General features: G+C 35.5%; 2 protein-coding genes across 2 annotated transcripts; one reads left to right on the forward strand and one right to left on the reverse strand.

Annotated features, from left to right (window-relative positions):
- Positions 1-1,768: 1,768 nt before the first annotated feature.
- LOC100366291 (ankyrin repeat domain-containing protein 54-like) lies at positions 1,769-17,688 on the reverse strand. Its single transcript, XM_002732213.4, has 6 exons — positions 17,136-17,688; positions 9,700-9,798; positions 9,054-9,125; positions 8,318-8,487; positions 6,056-6,163; positions 1,769-4,098 (listed from the first exon to the last, which is right to left on the reverse strand). The coding sequence occupies exons 1-6, from the start codon at positions 17,521-17,523 to the stop codon at positions 4,018-4,020; spliced, it is 918 nt and encodes a 305-aa protein (XP_002732259.1). The 5' UTR covers positions 17,524-17,688; the 3' UTR covers positions 1,769-4,017.
- A 217-nt stretch (positions 17,689-17,905) lies between these two features.
- On the forward strand, positions 17,906-25,173 carry LOC100378951 (RNA demethylase ALKBH5-like). The gene is made up of 3 exons (XM_002732212.4): positions 17,906-18,606; positions 21,689-21,769; positions 22,551-25,173. Exons 1-3 carry the CDS (start codon positions 17,906-17,908, stop codon positions 22,855-22,857), a joined length of 1,089 nt encoding a protein of 362 aa, XP_002732258.1. The 3' UTR covers positions 22,858-25,173.
- The last annotated feature ends 244 nt before the right edge of the window (positions 25,174-25,417 follow it).

The following is a 25,417-nucleotide window of genomic DNA, read 5'->3' on the forward strand; positions in this document are numbered from 1 at the left end:
ACCAGCAATATTTTCAATACCGGCACATAATAATTATTAAGACACTCAATTTGCAGCACATATCAAACACAATGCTCCATGAAGGTGGAAAAGTTGCTTTAAAGTTTTAGGAAGTTCGGAGACTCACTTTACAAGACATATGAAAACTCGCAAAAGAGATATTCAAAAAAAGTCACAAATACCGTTGGAGGCTAGGCTTTCTCGGTACAATATCTTCCAGAAATGCTCAAGCTCAGGTCAAGGTTTATACGTTTGCTGCTTTTATACTGAACAGTGAGGGAGGGAGGGAGGGAGGAACTAAACAATCTCCACAAAATCTTCAAAGCCAGGTTAGGGTCATCTCAAGGGCACATGTCACATTGTCGTATTATTTTTACCTTTTCATTCTCAATTCAGTCGCGTGTACAGTAACCAAATTATGCAAAAAGATGGTACGTACGAGAAAGTGCATGCGGTACATGCGATTTTGATTAAACTGCGACTCTGTATGAAGGTGGATTGTGACAACACCTGGTGTACATGTTGTGGAGTAGGGACAGACAAGATTGCAATGTTGAATATTATTTTACGAGAGCTCTTTATAATTTTACCTATTATATTCATTTATTACAGTATGTTGTCACCCAGCTATAGTTATAAGAATAGCATAATTAATGTTTATATAATTTATTTGAATACAATGTATGTCCCTAGTCTATGTATATGAACTGGTCTATGTAACACTCTCATAACACACATTTGTGATTCATGCATGAAAAGTATGTGAAAGGTGGAAAATTGTATGAAAGGTCACGAAAGTCATCTGTAATTATGAGCAATCCATTTGGAAGGTGGAAAAATTGCCTGAAAGTCAATGTCTTGCAGGGTCATTTTGAAAGGAAATTTGGTTAAAAAGTCGTGAAAGCAGTCTGCAAAATTTGAAATGACGCTTAGGAACATTGATATTTGCCTGAAAAATCACAGAAGCATTTGCATATCAAGAGTTGCCTTGGAAAGATGGCTGAAAAGGCATGAAAGTCATCTGCAAAATATCTTCACAAAAGCAGTCAGTTTGTAGTGTCTGAAAAGTTGTCTGAAATATCACAAAACTATATGCTAAGTTCCATAAGTTACCTTGGAAGGTGGACAAATTGCTCGAAAAATCATTAAAGCTTTTTGAAAAATTCAGAAAGTACCATTTGAAAGGTTGCTGTCTGAAGGCTGAAAATTTACAAAAGCTATTTGAAAAGTTGTATTTCTAGATAGGAAAGTAGCCTGAAATATGGAAATGGTAGGCAAATTCCAGTCTTTGGAAGAATAAAGAGTTGTCGGCTAAGTTCAAAAAGTCTCTTTGAAAGGCAGGAAAGTTTTAATAGTTCAATAAATATCACTAATATTTTATTGAACTGTACACTCTGGTAACGCTAATACAGTATTTGAGCTATAAAAAATAGTCATTCATATTTCAGTAAAATAAAACATAATTGCATTGTTTTTTTGTACTATCGACACAACAAACCCATTCTCTTCATGTTTATAAATTTCACAATGAAACAAACATGAGATTTCTATTAGCCGACATAATTGAAACTTTACATGATTGGACACTGCAGTTGCTGATTGCTTGAATTCAACCTTCATATAAATTTTTATAAATATTTATGAAAGTGAATGGGTTTGCTGTGTCGCAGCAGCGAAAGTCCAACTAGTAAAAACAGCAAAGTACAGCTGTTTGTAGCATTTGAAGATGAATGTGAAGGGATGCAACGCAAATGAATACAAATCTAAATAAAGCTTGTGTGTATATTTTTAATTTTAAATCGGCACATTAAGGAGGCATGAGCTGTGTTTTGCTTGAAGTTTTTTATTCCATTTGCTATTGATCCAAAATTCTTATTGCGGTACTACATGAGTGACCATGTATAGTTATATATATATAGTTACAATTATTACAACAGTTACAAGTATTCATTGTTTTACCTGTGAATCTCTGAAAACCAAGCAATTAGGACCAAATAACAAAATAGTGAAATTAAATATAGAAAAACTATCAACTGTACATATATTCTTTACAATATGGTCATTGGAATGTAGTCTAAATACCGTAATAAAATACAGAGTTTCTGTCTTTATTCACAGTAAGTGAGCTAATTCATTATCTACAAACATTCAGAGAGGTTTCTCATTGATAAATTAAAGTAAGACGCACCATAACAGGCCTCATGCAGGAGCTATGAATGGTCACATATCCTGGAACTTTCTGGAGATAGAAATTCGTTATAAATGTAAATTTCTCAAATATTTTCCTCCAAAAAATGTAAATGGTTCAAAATTAGGATGTATGACCTTTATGATTATGAATAGGTACCAGGATGTATGACCTTTGTGATTATGAATAGGTACCAGGATGTATGACCTTTTTGATTATGAATAGGTACCAGGATGTGTGACCTTTTTGATTATGAATAGGTACCAGGATGTATGACCTTTGTGATTATGAATAGGTACCAGGATGTATGACCTTTGTGATTATGAATAGGTACCAGGATGTATGACCTTTGTGATTATGAATAGGTACCAGGATGTGTGACCTTTTTGATTATGAATAGGTACCAGGATGTATGACCTTTGTGATTATGAATAGGTACCAGGATGCGTGACCTTTTTGATTATGAATAGGTAACCAGGATGTATGATCTTCATGATTATGAATAGGTACCAGGATGTATGACCTTTGTGATTATGAATAGGTACCAGGATGTGTGACCTTTGTGATTATGAATAGGTACCAGGATGAATGACGATTGAGTTCAGTGCCAATACAATTAAGTGAATCTCCATTTACTAGTGTATATCAAGAAAAACCCATTAATAATGTTTTGAACATTTTCAGGGTGCACACTAAAAACTTCATGTAAACAAACAATGCATTTCACATGCGTTGTTTATGTCGCTATGAATCTCATATCAAACAGCATGGAGCCCTTCAAATGATATGGCTGATTCTTTTATAGCGTAAAATTACAATATTTCAATACTGAAATATTATTGGTTGTTTTGGCATTTAAATCATTGCCACCAAATCATGCAGTCCATAACACAAACTAAAAACCTATTTGTTGGGTCACAGGATTGTCACTAGAACAACAATTTGTTTTTTTCCCGAGCAATTCAACCACATTCAGATCCCACCAATCTTACATGATTTTTTTTCCTTATTAATGAATAACATAACTAGTTACATCTTTCAGTAAATCTATCTATGAGTGTTCTACACTTATTTGAAATCACCAACAACTTAATATTCTGAAAATTCACCAACTCAAAAAAACAATGATTTTTCCTTCTTTTTTTTTTCTAACAATTTAGCCAACTTTAAAAATAATTATTTATTTATGGTCAGATTAAATGAAGGATTACTCTTCTGCGAATATTTCAACATTTGTGACAGCTGTGGCACTGAGGAGCTAAAATGCCTGTGTCATAGTGTAGTTGTCATGACAACCATATGAACTGCATTGGTAAGGACAGAATCCAGTGCTGGTTTCTCAGTCTTTGCATTCAACACTTTAGAAATACAAGTACACAACAGCTATCATATACTAGTATTATATATCTAACCCATCACACGCTAAAGTACACTTTTGTCAACATTCACAAATCAAACATGTGTACTTTTTTTTTTATGAATGTTAATTAAGACCTATAACCAATTAACAATGTCCAAAATTAAAAAAAAAAATATAAATACCGATAAGCAAATGTGCAAAACCAATTATACAGGAAAAAATATTGGTTAGTCTGTTTGAAAATTTCAAATTTCATGAGGAGCTATCAATTGACACAGCCATCTCAACTTCTGCTCTAAATTGAGTTTTGATTTTAAAATTACAGTGTACATGACAATCCCTATGATGATGTTGGGAATAAACTACCAATACCTCATTAATCAATATATTGGTAATACCGGTAGTAGTAAAGTAAAACAACATCTGTAATATCATCTGCCATATCATTTCATACTGTTTCCCGATCACATCATGATGTATCTTTCACCTTGCACTGTTTCTCTATTGTCATATGAGTGAAGCCAACCAACATCTCCTGGATCTCATCAACCTATGAAAGAGGAGAAAAATGTTACAAATTACCTTTTAACAACACAAACAGAACAGTTGAACAAATTATGTGCAGAAGACATTGACCCTTTGTGAGGGGTAGCCTTCTATGACTAAAGTAGATGGTATCACTGTCATTGCAATACAACAATACACTGTTATAACATCAAGTAGAATTAATAAACACCAACTATGATACCATAGCAAGGTTTTATCAAATAAATCTGTTCAACACCATCTGTTGAAAAAGCCTCCACGGAAAGCCAAAATGAACAAAAAAACAAATAACAGTAGACAATATGTTAAGTATTATCGTACTTCCCCAATCATAAGCTCAGGAGCCTGAACATGTAAAATCGGGGGAAAGTTAGGGGTGGGCTTATACTCGAGGACCATCTCACGAAAAACTATCCAAGTTATATCTTTCGTTCACCACGTTGGGTTCTGTTTGAAGAGATTAAATGCAAAACGAGTTGTAATTGATTTCTACAACACTTTTACAATGAAGAAACAAACATGTTCATAAAAATACAAACATTTAATTACAGTATGATTGACATACCGCCTGAATTTACGGTGTAAAAATGGGTGGGGTCTGTGGGTAACAGACAAAGGCAAGATCTTTATCATTATCTTCAATGTAGGGTGTTTTCGATCGAATGCAAACTCTCGATACAAAGCAATTTCACCACGATTTGACCTGAAACGTCCTTTGACCTGATAGGTCATGTCTTTCATTAACTAATCAAAATGCTGTGTCGCACTGACGAAATTTTCCGATTATTAACGAAGTAATTTTTTTAACACAATGCACAAGTGAATTACAGAGATATTAAAATGTGATTTTTAGCACTGATTTTAACGAAAAAAATAGTGATTTTTTCCCTAAAACTGGTGATTCACAATTTTCAAAAGGTAAACTAAGCATGGAGAAGGTAATTAAATACCTTTCACGGTCGCAAACAGGTTACGTTGAAGAATAGTTTACTTGTTCACACCCCAATAATCTCAATGAACACAATTAAACGAAATGAAGTCCAATGACCAGATTTAACGACTTGACGATCAAATTGTTGGCGTTTCAAAAGCTACTACTCAAAGAAATATGGATTACTTCAGTATTGCAGCATTGTTAATCATCTTGAGTAAATAACAGAATAGAAAGAGTGCAAACCATGTTGTGCATCTCATAAAAGCATGAAACAAACTACAGAACCATTCACGATTTTTATGCAATGAAACATACTTTTTACACACATATTTTAATGAAGTAAAAAACCGGTAAAAACACCCTGCATTTTAATCAGGGATGCCCTCAACTTGTTAAATGTTCAAAAATACAGGGTAGGCTTCGACTCTGGGAATCATCAAGGAAATATTGTACAGGTATGTGTACTAGTTGCAATACTAAACAATTGTAGTATAAAATTGGTTCCTCCATGATTGTTTTAAAAGTCAAGATAATAACTTGAAGAGAGTACTACAAGCTGCCTCAAAATAAATAAAAACATTTACTATTTTGTTTTATAATCATTTCATTTTATTTTTTCAATACTATACCTTAATTGTAGAGGATACGATAACAATAAAGATGATGATTATACATCTGTCACCGTAATGCCATAAGTTACAGCGTGCCGTAAATTTGTGGTATTTTATGGGTTATTTTCATCCTACCATATTAGGAAATGCAAATTCCAAATATGGAATAATTACACGTGTAAACGTCCTCTTATAACAAAAACAAACATGGCTGCCACCAGGGTTTGACCGCACTCCATACAAAGAAGTTTGCTGATTCCGTTCTAAAGTTTTTGGATTTCGGCATTCCCATGATGTATTCTTGGAAGGAAAAGATGTATAATAATAAGGTTATTACAATGATACCTCAAAGTATGTTCGTGCATACTTTGAGGTATCTTTGTAATAACATTATATTATTATTACAAATTACGCACCCCTTTCTTTGTTGTAGTTTCTTCTAGTTTATCACCAAGTTCATTAAGCTTGTCAATTTCACCACCAAAACCAATGCTATGTATATACATTTTCAGCATGGCTATAATCTGAAAAAATAAATATTAGAAACTCATGAAATGAAAGCAAACTAACTACTAGCATCATGGGAATTTTACTCTGGTGACAAGTTCAGTACACTCTTTGATGGACATGAAGCTATTTCAAAGTCATTGGTCAAAATACATTTGAGTAATTAAGACATTAAACTGTAATTATATTATACCAGTATATTGATGGTGTTAATCCATCGATTTGATTGGTCCAAACACACAATTTGCATATGAGATGAATGATATATTGGCTGATAATGCATGGCTAAACCAAGTGGCCCTTGAACATGAATTGACTACAGGTTTAATACGGAAATACGTAGTATTTGATTTTTAGAAAAATATAGTGGTTGAATTTTGGAAAAATATTGAAAAAAATAGGGAATTAAAAACATCTGAAAAATTATATAACCAAAATATTGCTTTTTGTTAATGGCGGGATCCAAGTTGTGAGCGTCGGTCGTTGGGTGATTGTCGTTAAATTAAACCACCGTCCCTCAACACCGTGAGGTGCCTAAACGAACGCCAGAACGCTGTGTTCTCCGTGTTGTGACTTTGAAATGGATTGCGAACCTCCAACTAAGAAAACATGATCTTTAAGTTTAAATGGTGACCAGCTAGATGAGATTGAAGGATTGAAGGACTAAAAAAATGCAAAAAACTACAAGTCACAGGCAAAAATGTATGCCACCAATAACAACCAGTGTCCTGTAGCGGCGTTCGAATTCTAGCTGACAAAATTGCAGTGAAATTGCACCCGGGTAATTGCCATCTATTTCAAAGAACAAGGGAGAATGCAGAATTTGATGTCGATTCGCACAGTCTTTCTTTCGGTCGAGTTGAGACAAGGCATATCATGTATGTGTCACAAAAACGATGCGAGAATCCGATCTTACACCATCAAATTTACTCCAGAACAACGACAAAACTTGTCAGGCATACTGTTACAAAACTGTCTTTGGTTATACCAAAGATGTATCCAGGTCAGATGTTGGGACTGAGGCCGCCGTGCTGGCGGCCGTACATACACCACGTCCCGCCGCGTCTCAAACTTCCGTCGAACCAAGTACCGCTGAACGTCAAATATCCACGGTTACAAGTAGTATGATGAATCACAAACCGGTTTATTTCACAACTGTACTTTCAATGGGCAAATAACAGTCCAAATTGTACGAAAACCGGAATGAAAACGTGGGAATTCTGTTGTTTTAATGATCCAAACTATACACGACCCTGTATTTCAAATGGCGTTGACGGTCAGTAAAAGGTCAGGAAGGTCATCTTTTGTTATGCTAATTTTTGTGTTTACACTCCTCTATTGACTGGATACGTTTCGTTTTCATACGGAATAAAAATTAGTTTGTATTCAATTTGAACTGTGTTGCGTATGTAAATTTTGTATGCATTCAGCGTACAACTACATACTATTCTTATAAATATTCATGTTCAAGGGCCATAATCATGATCTTATAGTAGATGTAAGTAAACTAGTTTTTTTCAAGTTTTATCGAATTGTCAATATACTGGTATAATATAATAGCAATAACCCCCGCCGAAGTTGGGTATACCACTTGATATTGCACAATTCACTCCATATATTCAATCGCCTGCGGCGGGTGCATATATAGAGTGAATTATGCAATATCTCGTGGTATACCCGCCATCGGCGGAGGTTATTACTTAAATCCTTAACTTCAGGAATCACACAAAAGAGCCAGAGGACACTCAAGTTATAATGAGGGTCAGAGTGGTGAGGATCAGGGGTTGTCAAAACTTATCGTGAGAATCAGGGATTGCCAAACTAATAGAGAGGGTCAGAGTTCATACTCACGTTAGGTAAACTAGTCAGGGTCAGGGGTCACACACGCACATCTAGTGATGATCAGGTTTATTTTTCACTTTTTCCTGAGGATCAGTGAATCACTCTTAACTTACAGTGGAGTTCGGGAGGAGGGGAGGGGAGGGGAGGGGAGGGGAGGGGAAGGGAGGGGAAGGGAAGGGAAGGGAGGGGAAGGGAAGGGAAGGGAAGGGAAGGGATGGGAAGGGAAGGGATGGGATGGGAAGGGATGGGAATAGAATAGAATAGAATAGAATAGAATAGAATAGAATAGAATAGAATAGAATAGAATAGAATAGAATAGAATAGAATACCTCTGTCACTTCCATTCTCAGTTGCTGAGAATTATAATTATAGTCAGTAGTTCGTGTCAATCTGGAGTGAGCTAAATGTAATGGTGTTCTTCCATTTCTATCAAGAGCATGGGCATTGGCACCTCCTTTCAACAACATAGTTATAGTCCCGATTTGATTGCTGCATACAGCTGATGGTAAAACAATGAACATCAAGATTAACATGGCCTAAATAGTGGAACATTTCTAGAGAACAAGTATCTTTAAAAATGAAGATCTTGGGGAAAAATACACCCTCAAGTCCAGTCAAAGCATGAACATCTTCATAAAACAATTCTAAACACTAACTCTGCCCAGTATAAACTAAATTGACAGTCTTGCACTGCATTGTGACATCCAAAAAAATGCATTGAACACATACAGTACGGTATGAATGTAACATTTAGATAACTTAGTCTGCTTTCAATACTGCCACACTTGTATAGAATAATCTCTCTAAAGATGTCTCGTATTATGAAATATGTGATTTTACAGAAAAATAAGTTGAAATTGTTGATAACAATAACACTCATTTTTAAAATTATAAGTTTTTATGGAAAAAGCCAACTCGGCTTAATGGTACAGTAATTTAAAATATAGTAGTTTTTCTTTGTAGCATTTCACTAACAATATCTTATGTGATTCAAGTTTATTTCCAGATCATCACATCTCTGGAACCTATTACAATATCGTTAATAAAAGTCACCAAATCTCTTACCTAAATGGAGTGGAGTATTTCCAATAACATCCTTTGTATTTGGATTTGCACCATGGCGTAGAAGAACTTGTACTGGAATCAAATGTAGATATATATTTAAAACAAATATTTCTGTGTTTTTTCATCGGCATCTAAAACCAATCTGATTATTTGTTTAAAAAAACAGAGCCAATGTCATGACAACAGAGTGATATCACTGTCATAGAGAACTGTTCTTTACCTTTATTGTGAGTGTATATATTCTATGCATAATTCAACTGATAAGCAAAAGATATAGTGACACTCTCAGTGAGTGTTAAAATCACATCATGGCAATCGATATGAAGATATGGGAATACTGTGGACTGTTTAATCCTTGCTGCAAAAACATTTCATGATTATTTTCGTAATAGCGCTCATGATGACAACATTTTAAGAAAGTTCCTGTGACTCATTGTCTTTCAGATCCCAGTGACATTTTCACTGTTACAAAATTTTGTGATTTTGTCTGATTCACAGAAATTTATCACTTGTGAAATACCAGCAGTTTATAGTACATGTGTACTACTCTTGTTCTTCACGTTTAATGGAAGGAAACATATTTCCATTTCATTCCATCCAAACAAGCTGCAACTGGACACACCCTGTTTTTTTATTAGACACTTACCAATTTCTTGTGCTCCCTTAGCTGAGGCTATGTGTAAAGGAGTTCTATGTTTATCATCTGCAGCACTTGGATCAACACCATCTTCTAAAAATTTACAAACTATGGATACAGAGACAGATTTAACTCAAACATTGAAGCACCTGAACAGTCTACAAATTATACATTGAACCATAAAAATTGATGTCAATAGCAAATGTTGGGTAACACAGGTATGTGATTGGCTTTAATTGTGGCACATCGTGGAACATCATGTGAATTATTTATACATGCAATCCAGTTGTCTCAACTGGATTTAAATGAAATTTGATAAATATGTTATAAAGTAAAGCAAACAGCTTTTCTGAAAGTACTATAAATGATGTATATTTACTGAAAAATACATTATTTTCGCTTGGAATTAATTTTCGCTGAAGGAATGATTCACAGAAAACAAGTCATGAATGACACTGCCTTCGCTAGTTATCATTCTAAAGTTGCATGGACATAAATTGGCAAACGTGATTTCTATGGCATTTTCAAGTTTATAGCACTCTCCATCCAGGTCAGCATTATTCTCAGCAAGGAAACCAGATAGCACCAAACCAGTACAACAGGTAAAATGACAAGGAAGTATACAAATCAGATCTGCAAATATGTCAGTGTTGTGTCTGTTTGGATAAACTAGTTTGTGGCCCTGGATTAGTTTCAATATCTCTAAATAAAAAGGACAAGATTACTTCTCATACGACAGTGATACAAACAAGTCATTGTCAATGACACGTCCCCGTTCCGTTCATATTTGAGTGACATATACATTCAAAGCAGATCATGACCGAAATGCACCTGCATATGTACAACACATTGTGCTAAATCTGAACGAAATCCATCCATGCATGACTGAGATCCGGTTCTGGAATTGTGAAAATACGTGATTTTGATGCATTTTCGGCCTTAAAATGGCCATCATTCCACTATTGTTAAGCAGATCATGAAACAAATGCACATATCTATTTGTGACATGATGTACCATGTGTGTGTGAAGTTTGAACTTGATCAATCCAGACATGTCTTGGATACGGATCCAGAACTGAATTCTTTAACAAAATGGCCGCCAGTCGGCCATTTCGAACTTGATCCGAAAAAAAAAAAAAGACGTGCATCAAGGTCCTATTATGTTTAATGTATGTACCAAATTTGAACAAAATCCATCCATGCATAACTGAGATACGGGTCCGGAATGGTGAAAATGTGCGATTTCAATGCATTTTCGGCCTTAAAGCGGCCCCCATTTGGCTATCGTTAATGAGATCATGAAACAAATGCACATACATATTTGTGACATGATGTACCTTGTGTGTGTGAAGTTTGAACTTGATCAATCCAGACATGTCTCCGATACGGATCCAGAACTGAATTCTTTAAAACAAAATGGCCACCAGTCGAGACGAGACGAGATTCCCCCCTGACAAGTGTGGAAAACCCCGGAGAGAAGAATTACCCCCTGATAGAAGACTCATTTTTCTACTGAGCAACTACAGGCAGAAGCCTATAGCTTGGTAAGCTTGGTAGCTCAAAATCCGTTAACAGCTACTTGGGCATAAATAAACGATGTCTGAACACCAAATTCACGTCCATTTGGGCTAAAACTAACAAGTCATTGTCAATGACACGTCCCCGTTCCGTTCATATTTGAGTGACATATACATTCAAAGCAGATCATGACCGAAATGCACCTGCATATGTACAACACAATGTACTAAATCTGAACAAAATCCATCCATGCATGACTGAGATCCGGTTCCGGAATTGTGAAAATACGTGATTTTGATGCATTTTCGGCCTTAAAATGGCCATCATTCCACTATTGTTAAGCAGATCATGAAACAAATGCACATATCTATTTGTGACATGATGTACCATGTGTGTGTGAAGTTTGAACTTGATCAATCCAGACATGTCTTGGATACGGATCCAGAACTGAATTCTTTAACAAAATGGCCGCCAGTCGGCCATTTCGAACTTGATCCGAAAAAAAAAAAAAGACGTGCATCAAGGTCCTATTATGTTTAATGTATGTACCAAATTTGAACAAAATCCATCCATGCATAACTGAGATACGGGTCCGGAATGGTGAAAATGTGCGATTTCAATGCATTTTCGGCCTTAAAGCGGCCCCCATTTGGCTATCGTTAATGAGATCATGAAACAAATGCACATACATATTTGTGACATGATGTACCTTGTGTGTGTGAAGTTTGAACTTGATCAATCCAGACATGTCTCCGATACGGATCCAGAACTGAATTCTTTAAAACAAAATGGCCACCAGTCGGCCATTTCGAACTTGATCTGAAAAAAAAAATGACGTGCATCAAGGTCCTATTATGTTTAATGTATGTACCAAATTTGAATGAAATCCGTCCATGCATAACTGAGATCCGGGTCCGGAATGGTGAAAATGTGCGATTTCAATGCATTTTCGGCCTTAAAGCAGCCGCCATTTGGCTATCGTTAATGAGATCATGAAACAAATGCACATACATATTTGTGACATGATGTACCTTGTGTGTGTGAAGTTTGAACTCGATCAATCCAAGCATGTCTCAGACACGGATCCAGAACTGAATTCTTTAAAACAAAATGGCCGCCAGTCGGCCATTTCGAACCCGATCCAAAAAAAAAATGATGTGCATCAAGGTCCTATTATGTTTAATGTATGTACCAAATTTGAACAAAATCCGTCCATGCATAACTGAGATCCGGGTCCGGAATGGTGAAAATGTGCGATTTTGATGCATTTTTGGCCTTAAAATGGCCGCTATTCGGCTATCGTTAATCAGCTCATGAAAAAAATGCATGTGCATATGTCCCATATAATGTGTGATGTATGAGTGAAGTTTGAACTTAATCGGTCCATGCATGTTGGAGATACAGGTGATCACGGACGCACGGACGGACGCACACAGGGCAAAACATAAGTCCCCGTTTTCGGACTGCGTCCGAACGGGGACTAATAAAGAGCAAAAATCCAGTAAAAATATTATCAAGTTTTTATTATTTTACATTAATATTAACAAATCGTGTGAAATTATATGTACAGAGAAACACATATTTACGCTTTGGTTGACAGAACTTCTCAAAGTAAAAAAAGAGGATCTGCGAAACTTTATACAATTGTCGGACACGCAGTGAATAATACCGGTATGTTTTTGTAATACATGCAGTTCCAGTGACTTTGCTTTCTGAGAGAAAAAAATCTAGCTATGCACCTAAAAAAAACAAAACATTTAGCCCAAAGTAAGCAGAGGTTGTAGCAAATGTGCTCCCATTGGCTGTTAGATTTAATTAAAAAAGATATTTGAGTCTTAAAAACATGGCCGCCGTTAAATCCATCTCAATCGAGGTCCGTAATTTATTTTCCTGCTCATAATGGAGATAAATTATGGTAGCTAAACATTGAAATTGCCACCCTGACTTCAGTACCGAAATAAATAGCTGATTGGGAAAATGTGTCTCTGTTGACAGAGGTTCGATTTACCGATAAACTTCAACACCGCATGGAGCATAGAGGTCCCGGTCACGAGTGCAGTAACGCACTCGGTTATCATATTTACTTCAAAGGTAATTTAAAAGCGATGATAGATTCATTGATATTTAATTACAGTACTTTTTAATTTCATCATTGCTTTCAAGCAGTCACGGTTGGCCAAACTTGACTTGTGTTTTCTCGATAATTCTAGTCTAATATGTCGTCACGAAACCAAGTTTCAATCTGCTAGCAGTTGCCAATGAACACCGGCAACAGCAATCGTACATAACAGAATCATGATCAGCGAGTTCTAAACTTTTACGTTTTTATTATTCCAGTATTTTATATTCCCAAGCCTCCTAAATGTAAATAGATAAAAAAAAATAAAAAAATAAAATCTAAGCTAATACATTACAGATAATAGCAAGTATAAAATTATGATACAACGATAGATAGAACTTAGAAGACAAAATGCAAAACTCAAATAGTGAGAGAAGGTTATCACTGGGGTTGCTGTCTTATTTCAAAACACTTCTTTAGGTACCTTGCTACGGGGAGTGTTAGGCCACTGCTGTTTAGCAAGGCTATGAATTGTGTCTTTGGTGGCAAATTTTTAAAGTTTTGGTTTTTGCCATTTCGAATAGGACATTTCTTTCGGGGGTATATCTTTTACATGGTGATACTCATCTTCTACTTCATTTTGATCACAAAGGTTGCATAATCTATTAGCAAGGGGTATTCCTTTGTGTCTGCCAGTCTCAATTTTCAAGTTATGGTCACTGAGGCGGAATTTAGTTAAATTTTCGCGCATCTCAATGTTTTTCAGGGTAACAAGGTATGTTTCGAAGGCAAAATTGTTTTTTAATTCTCTGTATGTTCTTAATTTATTTTTTCATTTTGTTTTGATCGATTGTCATTATGTAATTCACTTTTCCAAGTTGACATGAATGATGTTTGTATATTTTTGTTGATTTGTCCTAATTGCCTTGCTGTTAGAGTTTCATCGCTGTCGATCAGGTAAGACTGGTTGATGTTATTTAAAAGGGAATCTATATTGGTGTACCATTTACTATTAATTTCTTTATTTTCTTGGAAAGCTAGTTTTAGTAATGGATTTGACGAGTTCTTTATACGCTTAAAATATTTTATCATTTGTTTTTCGATAAAAGTCTCCAATGGGTAACGTCCAAGTTCGCCGTATAAACCCATTGTTGTAGTGTTTTTCGATGTACCCAAAAGAAAATGAAGAAAATTTATATGTACATCTTCAATTGGTGATTTCAGTGAAATTTCATCTCCCAATACATCACTACCATATGTGAGAATTGGTCTGATTAGTTTATCAAACAGAGAGAGTGACAGTGGTATACTTAGATTTTTGCCTTTAAAGCTTTTCTTTTTATGCTTTTTAGGCCTTCCTTGAATTTTCCATTAGCGCTTACTATTAATCCTAGGTAATTGGTTGATTTTACAGTAATTAACTCACAACCTTCAAAGAAGAAAATATCATTCTCTAGAAGTCTAAATTATCCAGCAAGTTTGTAATCCTGTTTTCAATTCAGAAAGTATTACAAGATCGTCAGCATACATTATACAGTTAATAGGTGTATTTTGTAGTTTGGGTGGGTCACATCTAGGTTTATTAAGAACATCAGGTAAATCGTTGAATAGGGTTGGGCTTAAGTTACAGCCCTGTTTTACTCCCACCCTTGAAGTGAAGTGTTCAGTTAATCCTTCTTCGCTCTTAACTTTATATTTTACCTTACTATACATATTTTTTATAATTTTTTAGATTTTACCCGATATTCCAAGTTTTAACAATTTAATATACAACCCCTGATGCCAGACACTGTCGAAAACCTTTTTCAGGTCAACAAAGCACGCATATATTTTATTTGAATTTTTACTATTATTTTTTTGTATTTTAATATTTTCTTTGTTATTGACAGTGCTACTACCGGGGGGGTATCATAAAGATATTTGTTAATTATTGTCTTAAGAATGAAGATATTGTCTGTTGTCCGTCGATCTTTTCAAAATCCGAATTGCTTGTTTGAAAGTATATTCTTTTTCTCTAAGAATGTGGTTAGTCTAATGTTTAGAATGCTTGTAAATAATTTGCCAAGGCAACTAGAAATGGCAATGCCTCTATAGTTAGATGGGTTGGATTTGGAGCCGGATTTGTGGATTGGTATCAAAAAACTGAGGTTCCAAGAATCTGGAAAGTGGTTTGAATTAAAAATTATATTAAAAAGCTTATGTATGGCTTTCAGTAAGTTGGCTTGGCTGTGTTTTAGCATTTCATTGCAAATTTTATCTTGACTTGAAGCTTTATTATTTTTCAATAGGTTAATCCCTTTTAAAATTTCATCTTTTAGAATTGGACCGTTGAAGTCAGAATTAAGAGCCATGTGTTCTTCTTTTTTCTTTAATTCAGTAGTTAAATCATCACTGTGGAATGTGGAGTTTGCATTAAATAATTTTTTAAAATATGAAAGCCATTCAACTGGTTTTATATTGTTACACTCGTTGTGCGATTCTTCATTATTCATTTCACGCAATGTTTTTCAGAATTCAGAAGGGTTTTCTTTTGAGGTTTCAAGTTGGTTTAGTAGTAGAGCTTTTTCTTGTTTTTTCTTCTCTTTGATGGTTTTTTTGAACAGTTTTCTTGTTTGGAAGAAACGACCACGTATATTTGGGTTTTGGGGAAATTTTTCCAGCAAATTTGAAAGGCTTCTCAGCTCTTTTCTGATGGATTTTTTTAGACTTGGAGGTGATTAAATTTTCAAAGTCAATAATTGCCTTGTCTGTATCATTGTCACTATAGGATCTGTTAAGATAATATTCAATATCACTGTTATGTAATAGCTGTGATGTTTCAAAATGATGGTTTGCCTGGTTATCCCATATATATTTGCCTGGTTATCCCATAATAGCAGGACTGTTTTTCTGGCAAAGTGTGACACTGTGCGATCGCAAGTTTCTCATTAAAGTCAGGACACAAAAGGATAAATCAAAGTTCATAATAAATACCATAAGCACAGTTTCTTACCTTTGAGATAGAATTTAATCTATGTAAGCCTTGTGCAAAGAAAGATACAGTCCCGGAATACAATATCCTCTGACGAAATAGACGGCGATTTCCTTAGCGGTTAGACTGGCGCATGCGCAATACGGTATGCCAGTTCTCTTGCGAGATGTCGTTAAAACTCGGATTTTTCCGGCAAATTTCGACACTTGTACTAGTAAAATGTTGAAAATCACAGAAAAACACAATGAAACTTTGGCGAATAAAAAAAATACTTGGCGTGCATATGTATGGCATTGAGAATTACATTTGCACCAACTTTGAAAAAAATTGGACAGAGCATATCAAAGTTATAAGAGGTAAAAGACAGACGAACAGACGGACGGACAGAACCCAATCTATAAGCCTTCGGCAGACTTCGTCTGCGAAGGCTAAAAAATCCAGCGAATATACCTTTTTTTCTATATTTTACATTCAACTTCTAAAAAATCAGGAAAAATAAATTCCATACAAAACACCTAAGATGTTTTTTTTCAGCGAAAATTAATTCCAGCTTCAATAAAGTATTTTACAGTAAACAATTTGAGGGAACTTAGTACCAAGGAAAATGTCCTAGATACCAAGGAATATAGGGCTGACCCCGAGACACACCTATCTCATTTACATATAAATATGGTTTATGTACTTTGCTACCTCTCCAAATGTCTCCTGTCAAAATAAGTCATATTTAAATGCTCTATTAACATACAATAAATCATAGTCCCTCTATCACTGTCAATAAATGTATTTTTAGGTTTATGCGCACTAAGTTCTAATTAGAGGTGCGTGATTGTTGTCACCATATTAATAATTTGTTATGATGGAGGTAAACAGATACTTTAAATCTATGTTGCAATTTACCTGCAGTATAATCTGATGAGTTTACTGCAATGTGTAATTTCTTCACAAGGTGCGACCCTTTGCCAAGAGGGCTGTTTTGTAAGACCACTGCCCCCCGTCTGGAAAATAACCTCGAACGCCGGGGTTTCTTGATTTTTCCACTATAATCTTCGGTAGTGGTCGAAAATTCATACCCTGCGCCAAAATAGTCAATTGGCACAAGACTTAGGTAGCTTAACCCCGCTTGTGGCTCAGATGCACATTCCCAGCCGCTAAAATCTACTCGAAAATCAGGTATTTCAGAATATTGAGGTTGTGTTGTGGTGGCGCTAACAGGACGACTGTCATCCAGACCGGCATCAGATCGATTTGATTTCCCACATTCCATGGCGATATTTTGACCATCCATTCCGATCGATGAATTGACCAATCATTCGATTCCAATTTCACGAACTGATAGGACATTAAATCAAGGTAGAAATGTCAAAACAGTTCAAGAGTGACACGACGTCACCTTCGTAAACTTGAACGTTCACGTCGAACCGCCATATTGTGTTGCGTAACAGCCCCCCCCCCCCCCAACGTTTATGTCCTTGGTTCATAAATATTTACGAAGATGTTAGCATTATTAATTTCACTTAAATAAAAAAATAAAATTATATATGTCAGTATCATTACTTGTTTTACTACAAGAAATTTTGCAGTAATTCTACCTGGAACCACGATCGAAGTAGCACCACCGGAAATACAAACCCACGTGGATTGTGGGATACCTGTTTACATTTAGCAAGATGGCTGCTACATTTGTGGATCTTCGAGAGAAGTTGAAGTCGCCACATCGGAAAAATGTGAATAACAGGCAATCGTATGCGGACGACAACGACAGAGATTTTATGTATAGACACCGCTCATATAAAACCACCCACAGTAAGAAACGAAAACCCCGAAACAATCAAGATGAGCTGAGACTAGTTCATTCGGGAATCAAGCAAAGACGCGACGTGTTCTCGGCAGAAGAGTGTCGTATTATTGAGGAGAAAATTGATAGTGTGGTGGCTGACGCGGACAGAAGTATTTTCAAAAAGCATACAGTGGACAGAGCCCCTTTAAGAAATAAATATTTTTTCGGGGAAGGTTACACATATGGCACGCAACTTGACAAGAAAGGACCAGGGCAAGAAAGACTGTACCCTCGCGGGGAAGTTGACGACATCCCAGGTTGGGTGCAAGAACTTGTTATAAAAAGATTGGTTTCCAGTAAGATGATTCCAGATGGTTTTGTAAATAGTGCCGTGATCAATGATTACAAACCAGGGGGCTGTATTGTGTCGCATGTTGATCCAATCCATATCTTTGAGCGCCCCATTGCATCAGTTAGTTTCATGAGTGATTGTGCGTTATGTTTTGGCTGCAAGTTTTCATTCAAACCCATCCGTACGTCACGACCACTACTAAGTTTGCCGCTCACACGTGGGTGTGTGACATTGCTAAGGTAAGTGTATATAAACAAGGTTGCTCAATTTACAGCACATTTATTTTAATAAAAAGACATTTTATAAATATGTATTGGTTATTTGGACTATGTGACATGTATGAATAATTCAGGACAATATTTTTTTGAATTTTGCTCGCAATACTTCGAAACAAGGGTGAATCCATGATTGTTAAAAATATTAAGTGCAGCAACTGAAATTCAAAACAAATAAAATTGGGAGCCTAAATGATTGCCAACATTCAGATTTGTACACTGTGACTCCTGGTCTTGATGGCCCCAGTGAAATGTTCACTGCAACTCCTGGTCTTGATGATCCCAATGAAATGTTCACCGTGAATCCAGGCCTTGATGGCCCCAATGAAATGTTCACTGTGACCCATGTACTGATGGCCCCCAATGAAATGTTCACTATAACTCCTGGACTTGATGACCCATTGAAATGTTCACTGACTCCTGGTCTTGATGGCCCCAGTGAAATGTTCACTGTGACGGTGACCCATGGACTGATGGCCGCCAATAAAATGTTCACTGTGACCTCTTGTCTTAATAGCCCCAATGAAATGCTCACTGTGACCTCTGGTCTTGATGGCCCCAATGAAATACTCACTGTGACCCATGGACTGATGGTCCCAATGAAATGTTCACTATGACTCCTGGTCTTGATGGCCCCAATGAAATACTCACTGTGACTCCTGGTCTTGATGGCATCAATGAAATGCTCACTGTGACCCATGGACTGATGGTCCCAATGAAATGTTCACTATGACTCCTGGTCTTGATGGCTCCATTGAAATGCTCACTGTGACCCATGGACTGATGGCCCCCAATGAAATGTTCACTGACTCCTGTACTTGATGGCTCCAGTGAAATGTACACTGCTGACAAATGTTATTCGTTCCTCGACTGTCAGAATTCATAAATTTTTCTCTTTCGCTCCCTCAAATGAGTCTTTATTCATTTGTTATTTTTTTTTGTCAACTAGTGTTGGATCAAGGGAATATAGTTTTCTGCTGCTTACAGGAAAAATGTGAATTTAATGGGATTCTGTCAAAAGTTGGCTTGAAAGCCTAAGTCTTGTGACCTAGCCACAAGATAGTTCCTATTGTCTGTTCTGTGCCATCTGTTTTCTAGCCAGATTCAAAGAGCATTTTTAGTGTGGAAAATTACACAGACCTTTTAATATAAAGTACATGTTTTGGGTCGTGAGCATATGATACAATGTATATCACAATTGTGTTGTTAAATGTTGTTTATTAATACTAGTAAATCCATTTTATTCACAGTTCTGTAATCTGTGGGAAATCTGCTGAAAATAATAAATTTATAACGTCACCGTTCATGTAGGAGAAAAATAAGAAGAGAATTGGTCTCTTTTCAGATTAGAACGCAATATGTCAATTAAATGTGTGTAAATTACACACTGATAAATAAAACAATAAAACAAGAACAACATGCACTAATTGTATATCCTGTGAACATTGTCCATGACTCGCTATAAGTTATCTTTGCAAAATCAAAGTGGTTTACATCTTTATATTCGTTAAGCATCTTCATGTATTCATATGTAGGTGAAGGTCAGTAATTTATATTTGAACTATATGAAAAAATGTTATGCAGAGGTGACAGTCAGTTCAAGGCTATAATTGTCTGTTTTCTCTGTCCTGAAATAACACAAATTGCAATATGGTGTGGAGATGAATTTATAAATCCTTGCTGCTTATTTACAGGCTCTTTTGGAGTGATTAACAGGGTTGGTTTGCAAGGCTAATGCTGAAAATAAAGTAAAATAAGTAAACTGTTACACATAAAGAATAATAAAAAAAAAGTAGTTATAATTGAATAAATTCTAATGATAATAAATACTGGAATATTAAAAATAAATTTACATTTTTTACCTTGGTTTCATAATTTTCTAGAATGTTATCTTTGTATCAGTGTTAACTATTCAGTTAAAAGCTAGAAATGATGCTGAAAATTCAAATTCTAAATGTGATTAAGTATATTTTGACACAGATGCTAATACCATTGAAAACTAAAGCGATTTATTTTATTCCTAGTATTTAAAGTTTTTTTATTGATCCATATTTTGGAAAGCAGATGTGTTTCAATCCTTCTGTTTTTAATTATTCTCGGCCAATTTATCAATTTTGATTTGTGTAGAAATGTTTTATATTAAGTTAATATTTGATATAATTCACAGATAATTGATAGATATTACCGATAAGTTAATATTTGATATAATTCACAGATAATTGATAGATATTATTTATCTGATTAAATATAATTATTAGAAATGTAATAAAATACTTGATGTTATAGAATGTTTACTATTTGTATTGTAAATACTTATTTTTCAATTAAATGGCAGCATTTTTGGCATTGCTATATAGCATAGTTTGAATGCAAAATTTGAGACATAATTATTTTATCAGTATAAAAAACGGCAGCATATATCAAACCCCTGTTCCCCCACCTGATTTCTGACAAAGTTGTCATATCAGTAACGAACAGAAATATAATGTACTACCGGTATATAGCCTTTTCAACACCAGAATTTCTCACCAAAATTGTTCTGCACATTTTTCTTATATTCTTTAATATTTCTGGAAATGAACCCTTATTTTGGAGCCAACAGACAAAATTTGAGTAATTTTTTTGTTTTTACTCGAAAACTTTTGGCTATTTTTGTCCCAATCTTCTGAAGAAAAGTGCAGACTAAGAACTATCACTATTTTGTGAACTGGTGGTGAAAAAGTGAAATTTGTTTCACCAAACTCTAAGTCATGAGTATTGAATGGCATTACAGGTTTTGATTCAGACAGGTTGTACTGGTTATTTAGTATTTTCAGTCCCTAGGACTACTGGTATTAATTTATTTCTATCTGCATGGATACAAAGTTATAAACCAATTGTGATGCATCTCCATTCAATTTTCCTCTGTTTGATTACCTACTTACTTCCAAACACAAGACTTTCATCATTTCATGACTTTAAGAACATTGGGAAAAATATGCATATCATGTGTGATCGTATCAATGATATTAATCTCAATATGTTTTTTTGTTTTCACGTTGTTCAGTGGATATGCAGCTAATGATATCACACATTGCATTAGACCCCAGGATGTGAAAGCCAGAAGAGCTGTTATCATTCTGAGAAAGTAAGCAAACTATTCATATTATAGTACAAAATATACAAACAAAAAACTGATCTTGAAATTGAGGGAAAAAAAGATGTGTAATTGTCTGTCAATATTGATAATGATACTGCATTTGCCGCATGCTACTACCAGTATTTCACAAGATACCGACAAGCACACACTGAAGCAAGAATTAGCCAATGTCATTCCATGCTGGTTTCAAGCGTCTGAATTTCTGACCAGAACATGCATAATGTTGTCGACTGGCACTGTTCTATTGTTCATGTATTAAGCCATGCATGTGCAAAATTTGTTTTGAGAAAGATTGATTTTTCCCACAATCTACTTTTCTAATGAAATCACAAGTATGACATTAGCCCTGGGCACCACTTGTACTATTTACTGCCAGCAACTCCTTTGATACCTTCCAATTACCAAAAATACCCAATTAAAACTTCACAGTTTGTACTCGTTGGTCTTTGCAACAGTCAAAGTCGCCATCTTTGTTATATGAGACCCATATCTCGCACATGAGTAGCGTGACAAACACTGCCCTTTAAGAAAGTTGTCTTTACTCAGTTGGTATAAAAAGCATGTTATAATACTAAATACTTTCTTAACATATAGTTCACACAGTCGTTACAACTGATTGGGAACCATGTCATCGACAATGGCTTATTCATCTGAAATCTTTCTTTCAGAATTTAGTTTTTGTATACTGTATAAAACAACATGTATATTATTTATTGAACAACAAAGACTTTTAATTAATAAATAATGTTTTTTAATTCTATAAATCTAGAGTGAGAGATGATGCCCCACGTCTTGGTGATAAAATAAACATGCCGCTGCCTTTGACTGGTGCAGTAGAAAAAGATGGCGATTCATTGAATGAACAAAGAAGACTGAAATCTGCTATTTCTGTTCCAAGTGGCAACGATGATGCATCGAGGAAACGATCACATGACAGTGATGATGATTGTAGCTCTAGTCAGTCTGATGATGACGACCCATGGAGAAATAGTTCAAAAATGTATTCTGATAGGGAGTCTAGTTATTCTCATCAAAAGAGGTCAGTTAGGGAGCCTAAAAAACTGAAGCAAGACTGAGTATCTGCCACGCATCTTTACAGTATGATGGTGTGTTGTATAAAGTGATACATGCCGATACGGTTACATGTGTATATAAAGCATATTAAAGACGTTAATTTCATTGTAAAGATATATACTAAACACGTATTTCTATTTTTTGTTTTTCTCTGTATTTAGAACAAATTTATGTTGACGTCAAAGCAGGGTAACAGTCACATTGGGAGATTAGTGCCATATTCTGTTGATTTTGCATGCATTCAGAGACATTTATGTGTATTATATGATGCATTCACTATCTCAGTACAGACTACTATATCCAAATACTTGATATGTAAAGTACTGTGCATGGAGAGAAGGGTTCAACTAACAAACTTAATAACTACCGTAAAATGACTAATTTTTACTGGGTTTAAATTTTGCTGATTTACCATTTCAGGCATATTCAGTGGGTTTTATCATTTAGATAATGTGTTCTATGCTAAATTTTAAATATTCACTGGGTTTTAATTTAACGCATTTTCCAGTCAGCAAAATAAGCAAAATTAAAACCCAGTGAATAATTAATCCTTTTACAGTATTCTGTGTATGTAAACCACTTCAATTTTACAAGAGAACAAATTTACAAGGATATCACTAGTTGTGGGGTCACAGCAATTTTCGCAAATTTGTCCAAATATGTCCTTGCATAAGTGCACTCAAATTATATAAAAAGGCATTTGCAGCAGCAAAAATGTGATGGTTCACAGTATTTTCGGTAGCACTGCTTTTTACTGCATGCCAATTGTGAATGTAATGCTGGCAACTTACTTACAAATATTACACTGCCAAAATCTCAGTCAGAGAAGCCTGAGTAGTAGCCCCAGATGGCTGCTTTATAACCTATTGTATATATGCTTTTTCATGTAAATGTAACTTCAATCCATGGCAAAAAAATGTCATGTTGTTTTTTTACTACTATTTTGAATAATGGTGCTTAAATTTACTTAGTTTTACTTTATAGCATGGTAAAATATCACCATCAACAGCAATAGTCGCAGCTGACTGTCTGCACATGCACATATTTTGCAGTCTGGCTTGTCTGTACATGCTATGCTCAACTTGGCTAAGTTATGCTGCAGCATGCTCAGCTTAGCTGCACAAGTTATGCTCACATTGGCTACACTTGTCTCAACCTGGCTTGTCTGCTCATGCTATGCTCACCTTCGCTACACATGTCTCAACCTGGTGAGCCTGCACATGGTATGCTCACATCGGCTACACATGTCTCAACCTGGTTAGCCTGCACATGCTATGCTCACCTTGGCTACACATGTCTCAACCTGGTTAGCCTGCACATGCTATGCTCACATCGGCTACACATGTCTCAACCTGGTTAGCCTGCATATGCTATGCTCACATCAGCTACATATGTCTCGACCTGGTTAGCCTGCACATGCTATGCTCACATTGGCTACACATGTCTCAACCTGGTTAGCCTGCACATGCTATGCTCACATCGGCTACACATGTCTCAACCTGGTTAGCCTGCACATGCTATGCTCACCTTGGCTACACATGTCTCAACCTGGTTAGCCTGCACATGCTATGCTCACATCGGCTACACATGTCTCAACCTGGTTAGCCTGCACATGCTATGCTCACCTTGGCTACTTATGCTGTATTTGCTGCTGACTGGTTTGTCTGCACTTGTGGCAGCTTGTCTTCTGCACATGCACATGGGTGTGGTCGATTTAGAAATATTCAGTTAAGATATACTATGATGAAGTCTATAGTATTACTTAAATCTATATTGTAAAGTTAGAGCTTTTTATTAATTTAATCTTTTTACTCTGGAGTATGAAAAGCCAAGTAAAATAGTATTTCTGGTAATATTGAAAAAAAAAGAATAAGGGAGGTACATGTAGGTTTCTTGCATACGGCTGGGCATGTTGGTCAATATAGGAGGATTTTTGTAAATGAATTTTCATAATGACGATGTGCCTGTAGTGAATAATTTACCTAACATGCAGCTAGAAAGAGGAAGTGCATACCCTTCAGTGACCACTTTATAGTTTAGCCATAACAAAAAATTAGGCAAGGTCGGGTTACCAGAAACACTATTTTTTGTTATAACTTGGGTAGTCCTAATATACCAACACCATTGGTTGAGTGTTGTCTTTCTGGCAATGAATTAAAAAGTTGCTTCATTCTTGGGGTGGGGGGGGGGGTGTGTGTGAAAAGGGTTAATGAAAAAAGTTGATGTATTGAGAAATTGTTTTTCATCTTGAAATTTGATGCAATTGTTATTTTGTATGGTGCTTTCAATTAAAGCAGTCTATTGATTAGGATCAGCAATTTGTGTAATTGTGTATTCTGTTTAATATGTCTTGCCCAACTTTAATTTTAGGTTCTTGAAAGATGGAATTGCTGTGTGACATATTGCCGTCCACACCCACACAATTCTTATAATACTTTTGCAGTTCTCAGATGGAGTCTGACATTTTGTCACTTATAATACATAAGGGGGATTTTTAGTTCAAATTGATCGTGTATTTTTTAGCTAGTTTGGGGAAATAATGTGAAAAATTTAGAGCATAAA

This window comes from Saccoglossus kowalevskii, chromosome 8, assembly GCF_978046115.1.
Source record: "Saccoglossus kowalevskii chromosome 8, keSacKowa6.1, whole genome shotgun sequence".
NCBI lineage: Eukaryota > Metazoa > Hemichordata > Enteropneusta > Harrimaniidae > Saccoglossus > Saccoglossus kowalevskii.